This window comes from Perognathus longimembris, unplaced genomic scaffold (assembly GCF_023159225.1).
Source record: "Perognathus longimembris pacificus isolate PPM17 unplaced genomic scaffold, ASM2315922v1 HiC_scaffold_4573, whole genome shotgun sequence".
Lineage (NCBI taxonomy): Eukaryota > Metazoa > Chordata > Mammalia > Rodentia > Heteromyidae > Perognathus > Perognathus longimembris.
In genome coordinates this window covers 42,016-51,470 of record NW_025959905.1, presented here as the reverse complement: position 1 = coordinate 51,470, position 9,455 = coordinate 42,016, and the positions used below count along the sequence as shown (strand labels likewise).

Here is a 9,455-nt window from a genome sequence, read left to right as displayed (position 1 = left end):
ACCTCTTTCATAGCTAGGATGACAGGCCTATCTCACCATGGCCCAGCTTACTGTATAACATGGGGTCTTGTTAGCTTTTTACCCAGGCAGGCTTCAAACCTCAATCCTCTGTCTACTTTCCTGGTCTCTGCCTTCCGAGTAGCTAAGATTACAAGTGGAAACAAGTTCTATCTGTTTTCAGAGACAGTTCAAAGGCAGCTCATGTTGAACCCCTCAGTGACTGTCTTCCTTGAAGGCCTTGGTCTCCATCAGTGTTAACTGTGCTGTGTTATACCAAGACATGGGAAGGTTGCTGCATTATAGGAAAAAAGAGATGCAGTACACAGGATCTAAATAATTTAACAGAATTCATTTAATAAGCATATTAACATTTAAAGTTCATTTCTTCCAAAAACATTTTAATTACATTCAAACTGTATTCATTTTAAATACCAACAAACTCATCATTTACATACAGGGCTAGATATTAGAAAACATGAAAATTTAAACAAGCTGTGTTTTTTTAAGTCCTTTCAAATCTAAAACACTGAAAAGTACTAATATATACCTTTAAAAAAGTACACATTATCAAGAAAACATAAGCTGATCTAATAGGAAAAGAAATGTAATACACATAAAATGTAACATAATTTGAATAGGCTCAACTTACAGTTGTGCCCCAAAGTATAAAAAGAACAAACCTAAGAACTACTAATACAAATACAAACAAAAATCACAGCTGACATTCTAAACCAATGCACCAATAATGCTTCTCAGAGATGGTCTCAAGATTTTATGTTGACCAGTGATTTTTTTTTCATTTCTTCTCAAATACAGAACCAGAATACTTGGAATTTTCTGTCTTTAAAGTCAATCCATTTTTTTCTTTATGGCAATGACTCAAAGATACTATGAGAAGAAGTATTCAGTCTAGTATGTTCAGGTATTTTTTTCCCCACTTAACCTATCCTTCTATTCCCCTTGGAAGAGCCTCTAAGAAAATGCACAAACCAAGCAACTCTGAGAGGGCAAAGAAACCTGAGACTTGGCATTATCATAGGTTAGAAAGTTTTTAAGTAGTAAATGCAGAAAAGGAAGCCATGTCTGAAATGTAAGTCAGAGAAAAATTTAAACATAAAAGAAGACATCTAGAACTGTGGTCCTTGTGTGTTAGGTTCAAAAACATAAAGCAACCAAGATAACAATAACTGCTGTGTATCTTTTAAAACTTGTAGAAATGTCTTTAAATCTTTTAACAGGGTGCTATAGCCAAAGATGTCAAAATTACTGTGCTCAGTGAAGGACTGTGAGAGCTTTTATGAGAGAGAGAGGAAGGGAGGGAGGGAAGGAGGGAGAGAGGGAAGTAAGAGAGGGAGGGAGGGAGGGAAGATAGGTATGGGATTCCTCAGTTTAAAAGAGGCAGCTCTATAATCAGCTAAGCAATATAACCTCATTTATCAAGGCAAGAAGGAGCTCTACCTTTCTCTTTAGATTTTACTGCATTACCTAATCACACAAAAAAGAGCATTCCTTCTTTTCTTTTAACATGTCTCTGACTTAACATGACAAAATGAGCAGCCCTTAACACAAATTATTTTTAAAGGCCATTTTTAAAGTTACTTGGCTGCTGGTATTTTTTTCTTGATGATGAATTAAGGAACTGATTCTTCTACATGGTGCTCAGAAAATCTGATAGTCATGCCTTTTCTGCATTACAAAGTAAACAATGGGTTGTGATTCCATTTTTTTTAAAGTAACTGCTGTTGTGTCAAGCCATGAAATGATTACTGCTTTGTTCCCTATGATCACTACAGTTCTCACATTTGAAGATGGTGATGTGAAGTAGCATTGCAACCACACTCGTCATTTGTGACACACACCCCCTCTCGGTTTGGGAAACATGGTACATTCGGAGTTTCCTTTGGGCATGTTCTTCCACAGCTAAGCATTCTAGAACAGTAAAAGGAGAAAAGAAATACTCTGAATGTCATTCTAATGACAACAAATACTGTCAGTACTCAAAGTCAAATAGGCATAACCTGCATTGTCAGTCACTTGTGGGTTTTTCTCCCAAAGGAAGGCGTTCCCATAACTGGAGCAACTGTTCACCAACCTGTGGTTCTAGTTCCTGGATAAATCAAAAGTTAAAATAAACATACAAAGAATGAGAGTGAAATTTTCTTTAATTACCAAAAACTACACTGATAAAAATGCAAAAAGAGGGCTGGGGATATAGCCTAGTGGCAAGAGTGCCTGCCTCGGATACACGAGGCCCTAGGTTCAATTCCCCAGCACCACATATACAGAAAACGGCCAGAAGCGGCGCTGTGGCTCAGGTGGCAGAGTGCTAGCCTTGAGCGGGAAGAAGCCAGGGACGGTGCTCGGGCCCTGAGTCCAAGGCCCAGGACTGGCCAAAAAAAAAAAAATGCAAAAAGAATTCTATTTTATTTATTTTTTTGTCAGACCATGCTATAACCAAATGGTACATATTATACTAATCTTTGCTTTAAGATATACAAGTTGACTTTCAGATTTCAGACTAATGAATCTACAAATGTCTCAACTTTCATGGCAAAATGCCAACTGGTTCACATAGTCCTGGAATTCTATGTAGAAATAGTACATGGTTTTTAATGGAGATTTAGCAAAAGTGCCCAACTTGAACAGTCTTCTTTTTAGGAATTGTTGATCTCAAAATCAGCATTAGAACATAAAATAACAAGTAAAAATACAAGAATAAAATAAAACAAAAATAAAAGAATGCCACTTTACAGACTTCATGTTATCACTACGAGTATTTAAAAACCAACTTATACTTTCCTGTGTGGATGTGAAGCAAGCCACCTGATTAAAGACATGACTCACTGTCATTTAGGTAAAATTAATCTCTAAGTCTATACCCTCTTAATATCAAATGGAGTAATAACTCATTTCATTAAAAATATAAAATGGTTATTTACTTTATATAATTCGTTTAAGATATTAAGACATTAAATAGGTAAATATGTAGACTGTAGATTTTCTACTGGGAGTGCTGGGCAGAGTAAATAACGTGAATGACAGCATATTACCTGCCCGTCTCGGCTTATCTGCACCTTCTTGTTGTCATTCCACGGGTTGAGTAGGTGGTGTGCACACTGGAAAGGAAGGCTCTCTTTTCGTATCCACTCGACCTTAAACACCCCGCCCAGGCCAGCTGAGCCCCAGTCTTGACTTTTCTCCCTTCCTATCTCAGAAGACATCCTGGAAAACCCCTGTAGGTAAAATAAGGGGAATAGATGGAGGGAAAGGTATTAAAATATCTGAACTTAATATGTCTGATAAAGCTGAGTTTTTGACATTTTTAAGGTAAAACTATAAAAGTAATGTATGCTTAACAACAAAAAAATCAAAATTAAAGCTCCTTACTAAATTTTTTATAGACTTTATTACTAAATTTTAGAAGAAAACATAATTTTAATCTAACACACTTCAAATATTGTTTCTAAATAACCTGTCTTCTATTCTAAGTCTACATTTATTTCATGACAAATAAAGACAATTGAACCAAAGTTCTATTTCTATAATAAATTCCATTCAGATATGCATGAAGTTAAGCACAGTTGAGAAACATACATTGTCAATGCCAACTTTCTTGGCCTACTTAAACATTCTACCTAGTCAAACTCTCCTTAGTCTTAATGCATCTGAGAACCAGTAAATCTAAGGTTGTGTTTCGAGGAAAGTATTTATGTGCAAAGGCAAAAATAAAGAGGTCCCAGTTCTAGCACCCTTAGAAGAGATATAAAATACTCAGCATTCCAAGTCAAGCAAAAAGTACCACTCCACTCCAACGTAGTAAAAAGCCAGGCTTTGTTTTGCTGTTTTTACCTGTACAGTGTGACCCACTGTACAGTAAAATGGAACAAGTCCATTCAGGATGGCTCACCTGGAAATGCCCAGATCCTTGAACAGAAAATACCAAGTAAACCATGCTGCTCTCCCAGAAGGCCCGATTTAGCTTCCGCTCATTACTAGGGGTTGTAGACCAGATGCCCTTCTGTTGAGAAATTTCAAGGTTTCTCAGATTGCTACTCTTCATTATGAAGTACCGAACAGGCATGTTGGGTCTTGGTGAAGGAGATTTTGAGCCCTATAAAATAATATGTAAGTTCTTGGAGGGTAATATAACCTTTCAAAATCAGTAAACACCATTTCCATAAATACATAAACCACAAATATTTTACCAAATAGTCAACAAATGCAAAAAGCTCCATCATGCTTGAAAACTTTTACAAAGCTCAATCAAAATGAGCTTACAACAGTATGTACTTTCAAAGCATAAAAAGAAAGGATCCAGACTTTAACTTAAGACTCCAAATGGATTTTCACAATATGTTTTTAAAAACCTAGACATTCTGAAAACAAACTTAAACTAACTGCTATGTTTACTATGAGGAGGCAGTTTCCTGTGACAAGTCTAGCAGTTTTGGAGTTGCAAAACAGAGATGGGTTTAGAGGCCACAGGGATTTGAATCTGCATAGCAAGTACTGCAAAAGCTCAACAAGTTGAGCGCCAGTTGTGAGCAAATCAAGCAAGAGAAGGCAAGGCCTCAGAGTTTAAGCCCTGATATTGGCAAAAAAGAAACAAGTAACAACAAATTAGAATGCTAATTCAGCAGAGACTATGGCCAGAATGGGAAATGAGCACAGAAAAGATGCAGAGCAGGGAAAATGCAAGTTCACATTAATGGCCACCACCAATCTATTAACTAGGAATCACAAGACCATCCCATATTTTGAATTATAAAGACATTACCATTATAAGTAATGCCAAGTTCTGCTAAAAATATCCAACAAATTAAACTCTTTAAGAGTTTGTTAAAGAAAATGCAGACTAGTACAGCCATTTTAGAAAAGAGTTGAGTTTCTTGTAAAGTTAAACACATTTATTATGTAACCCAGTATATGGTAAAACTATCTGCTGAAGCACAATGTAGCTAAGTAACCCCTATCCAAATACTTATTCAGGTGTTAGTAACACAGGAAACTAAAAGTAAACACATTCTGAACAAATGAAATAATTCATATTACACATTTTAAAGAGAATAGTTTTCAGTTCCATATCATCTATCTTTTGCCTTCCTAGCCCCAATCTGCCTTCTGTACCTAACAAAATTTTATTTAATATTATTTTACAATAATTATTGTACTTCCAAATACCAATTAATGCCTGGGGATATGGCCTAGTGGCAAGAGCACTTGCCTCTTATACATGAAGCCCTGGGTTCGATTCCCCAGCACCACATATACAGAAAATGGCCAGAAGTGGCGCTGTGACTCAAGTGGCAGAGTGCTAGCCTTGAGCAAAAAAAAACAAGCCAGGGACAGTGCTCAGGCTCTGAGTCCAAGACCCAGGACTGGCAAAAAAAAAAAAAAAAAATGACCCAAATACCAATTAATGAGTAAAAGAAACACATGCTTCTGATTTTGAAATTATATACCAAAATTTATTTAAATAGCTTTGTTGTTTCAACCAAAAGGTTCTATTTTTTTTGGCCAGTCCTGGGGCTTGGACTCAGGGCCTGAGCACTGTCCCTGGCTTCTTTTTGCTCAAGGCTAGCACTCAGCCACTTGAGCCACAGCGCCACTTCTGGCCATTTTCTGTATATGTGGTGCTGGGGAATTGAACCTAGGGCCTCATGTATACGAGGCAAGCACTCTTGCCACTAGGCCATATCCCCAGCCCTACCAAAAGGTTCTAAATAAATAAAAATAATGAACAGCCCAGCTATATACAATTAGTAAATAATCTCTTAGTTAAAGCACCCCAAAATAGTAATATTTAGAAGTATTTGGCAAGCAGAAAAAATACTAAAAAAATTAAAAATGTACTCCAAGTATTGCAGTTTTCCAGGAGACATTCAATAGTTATACCTGCAAGGGTGGTATTTAAACGTGTAACACTGGAGGTCCTACAAACCTGACACTTCCTTCATCTAGTTCTGCTACTACTTACCTTTCCTGAAGATGGTGGGGAAGGACTCGCACAAGGACTTGGGTAGGTGCTGCTGTCCGCAGACTTCACAGAACACTGGTCTGATCGGTCCTCAGTGCTCCGCTTTGGATGTAAAATTCCTCTGTCTTTGTACTTCTGAGGTGGGTGTAAGGCTGGAGATGGAGATTTCGTCAGTACTCTGGAACAAGACAGAAGGGTCAGAGATGAATCATACACACAGGTTTATGAAACAACAGCTCCAATATGGGGTGGGGAGGGGAATGGTGGGAAATGGACTTTAAACAATTGTAAATAATTCTCACTGCAGACTATCTAGGAAACATGTCACTTAACATGTATCAATAAAACATACTTTCAAAAGGTTGCTTTCAGAAATTGAGGTGTAGCTCAAGTGGTAGAGCATTAACCATGAGTGAAAAGGCCAAGCAAGAGGGCTGGGAATATGGCCTAGTGGCAAGAGTGCTTGCCTTGTATACATGAAGCCCTGGGTTCAATTCCCCAGCACCACATATATACAAAATGGCCAGAAGTGACGCTCAAGTGGTAGAGTGCTAGCCTTGAGCACAAAGAAGCCAGGGACAGTGCTCAGGCCCTGAGTCCAAGACCACGACTGGCAAAAAAAAAAGCCAAGCAAGAGTGTGAGGCCCTGAGTTCAAGGTCTAGCAAAATAAATAAAATAAAATAAACAAAACGTTGCTTTCTTTCCAAGATACCTTCAATTTGTGAATTCTGGAAATGAACAATTTGAGTTTTCTTCTGATAGAATGATCCTGAATATTAAATATCTCGTAAGTACTTAAAATCCCTTACATTACCTTAATACTAGTAAGACCTAACTAAAACTTTTCATTTTATTATACTTTTTTTTCATCCTAGATTGTAAAAAAAAAAAAGTAATCATTAAATAGTACAAATAATTAACTTCTTGGAGAAAATACTTTCCATTTAGATCATATTTTACCTTTCTGCAGTAGTACACTCATCAGGAAATTCGGTGTCTGCTGAGCTTTTCCTACTATTATTTGACCTCCAAGATGATGCCAAAGGAAGTTCTTCTGAAGACATGGGTCTTGGCCTCTGGCCAATCCCAGACGGCTGCTGTAAACCTGCAGATTGCTCCTCTGTACTTAACACAGCTATAATTGCTCGTATGGTGGCTTCATCCACTTGAGACCAAGGTTTAGATGGAGCTCTCATTCGGCGTAAAAACAGACTATGCCACTTCTGTCTGAGCTGCAGCAATAAACTGGCAGCCTGTAATACAAGTTCCTCAGCTCAAACAGATGCAAGCAAACATAACATGTATGTAAGACACCCTTCATTACTTAAGATCTGAAACTGTTACTATTTCCATTCATTTGTGTCATGAATGAAATAAAATTTCTCATTTACCATAATCCTAAGACTAGAGAGAGTTTAATGGGGGTGAGATCAAACACTAATATTGAAAATATAGTAGCAATAACAGATGAAGAAAGACACTAGTGCTACTGAGACATTACTGTTGTATCTGCAGAACATCCAAATGAGGCTGTTCAGAAGGTAAGGGCACTCTCAGAGCATCCACGTGACTAAGCCTACATGCAGAGGCATGACTCCGTGGGACGTCTCACGGCTCCCAGAGCCAATGAAAAGAAAACAGCTAGGCACAAAGAACCAGAGAACTTAACCTACATAATGGTCAGGGAAACAACCTAGAAGGAATGACTGCAAAGGAAGAATTAAGAGGGATTAATGTCCCAGTAATTAAAGATAATGAAGTCGGAGCAGGAATGAAGGAGAGCAGAATTATAAACAGGAGGTTATGAGCAACAGTGACAATGATCAAACTAACGTAGAGAACACAGATGACCTTGGAGAGAAGAGTTTCAGTGCAGCAAAGGGCTGGAAATGAGAACAAGACTGTAGTAGGTTGCAATGACCAATGAATAGATGTTTAAAAGAAGTAAAGCTAGAAATTGTTGACTATTGACAACTTAGTTATTCCCTCCCCCCAAAACATTGATATAATAATCATTAAAAGCAGAGTCATGAAAAAGTTTAACTTAAAAGAATGTAAAATTTTAAAACATTTACTGCCAAGCTGGGTACTGAAACCTCACACCTGTAATTCTACCTACTCAAGAGGCAAAGATTATAGAGTTCAAAGCCAGCCCAGGCTGAAAAAGTCCTTAAGACTCTTATCTCCAATTAAACAGCAAAAAGCCAGGAGCAGAGGTGTGGTACAGTGCCAGACCCGAAGGAAAAAGCCAAGAAAGAGAGGCCCTGAGTTCAAATCCTAACTCTAGCATATGCACCCAAACGTGCGTGCACACACACAATTTATTCCCAATTCAGAGATACATGGAAACACAAAACAGAATATTTCACTCAGGAATACACAAAATAAAGGTTTCATATCCCCAATACTAATTTTTAATATATGCAGAAATACTAAAATATTACTGCTATGGTTTGAATGCATTTGTTCCCTCTAAAAATTCATGTTGAAATTCAATATGGAATGTAGAATCACCAAAAAGCTGGAAGTAAAGCTGGCTGAAGTGGTAGAATTGCTAGTCTTGAGCAAAAAAGCATCAGGGACAGCACCCAGGCTCTGAGTTCAAGCCCCAGGACTACACAAAATTAAAAAGTAAAAGAAAGACTTGATGGAGTGTGTTCATCCCTTTTGCACTTCTGCCTTCTGAGAACACAGAAGACCCAGGGCTGCCCTCTTATATATGGAAAGTAGCTCTCATCCTTGATTTTGGACGTCATAGCATCTAGAACCGTGAGAAATACTTACACTTTTTATAATTATCCAGTCTATAATATTTGTTGTAGCAGCATGAGTGGAGTAAGAAACTAGCTACATGAAAAAATACTGAGCCACATCTAGGTTTTTCAAGTCTTCTATTGGGGGAAAAAATATAAAAGACAACACAAGAAGGTTTTGCATTCTCTATACCAAGTGTTAAAGAAAAATACATCAATTTATAGCAACTTAACAAAAGAAATGTATTACCTATTAAAAAGCAACTTACCTCTGGCTCTAGTTTAAAATTAAGCCACTCATCAAGTTTCAAGGCAGCCAAGTTAGCAGTGGTTCGGTCCTCCATTTCACTGTCACTACTATCATTGGGAATGCCATCTGCTGTCCAAACATATATGGAAACAGCAAGTCACTTTTTTTTTTTAATATCAGTCATGTGGCTTAAACTCTGTCTAGGCCTAGACACTGTCCCTGAGCTCTTCAGCTAAAAGCTAGTGCTCTACCACTTGAGCAACAGCGTACTTCTGGTTTTCTGGTAGTTAACTGGAGATAAGAGTCTCACACTTTCCTGCCTGGGCTTTGAACTGTGATCCTCAGTTCTCAGCCTCCTGAGTACGTAGGATTACAGGCATGAGCCACCGGTGCTCAGCAGTGAGTCACTTTTACTATCATACATCTTAGTAAAAACAGTAAGTAGAATACTTTCTATGTGCATAATTCTTCCTG

The 9,455-nt window shown here is 37.7% G+C and overlaps 1 protein-coding gene across 3 annotated transcripts in view; it reads right to left on the bottom strand.

Annotated features, from left to right (window-relative positions):
* Positions 1–345: 345 nt before the first annotated feature.
* Positions 346–9,455, bottom strand: part of LOC125344879 (3'-5' RNA helicase YTHDC2) — a 48,900-nt gene continuing 39,790 nt past the window's right edge. For 2 of the 3 annotated variants that reach the window (XM_048337184.1, XM_048337185.1), the window contains 7 exons: positions 9,001–9,110; positions 6,939–7,231; positions 5,978–6,155; positions 3,908–4,111; positions 3,051–3,233; positions 2,019–2,107; positions 346–1,929 (listed from right to left, as the gene is read on the bottom strand). In XM_048337184.1, coding sequence (XP_048193141.1) covers positions 2,027–2,107; positions 3,051–3,233; positions 3,908–4,111; positions 5,978–6,155; positions 6,939–7,231; positions 9,001–9,110 — 1,049 coding nt within the window. In that variant the 3' untranslated portion in view covers positions 346–1,929; positions 2,019–2,026. The remainder of the gene's footprint in view (positions 1,930–2,018; positions 2,108–3,050; positions 3,234–3,907; positions 4,112–5,977; positions 6,156–6,938; positions 7,232–9,000; positions 9,111–9,455) is intronic. The other variant, XM_048337183.1, reaches the window with a different exon arrangement.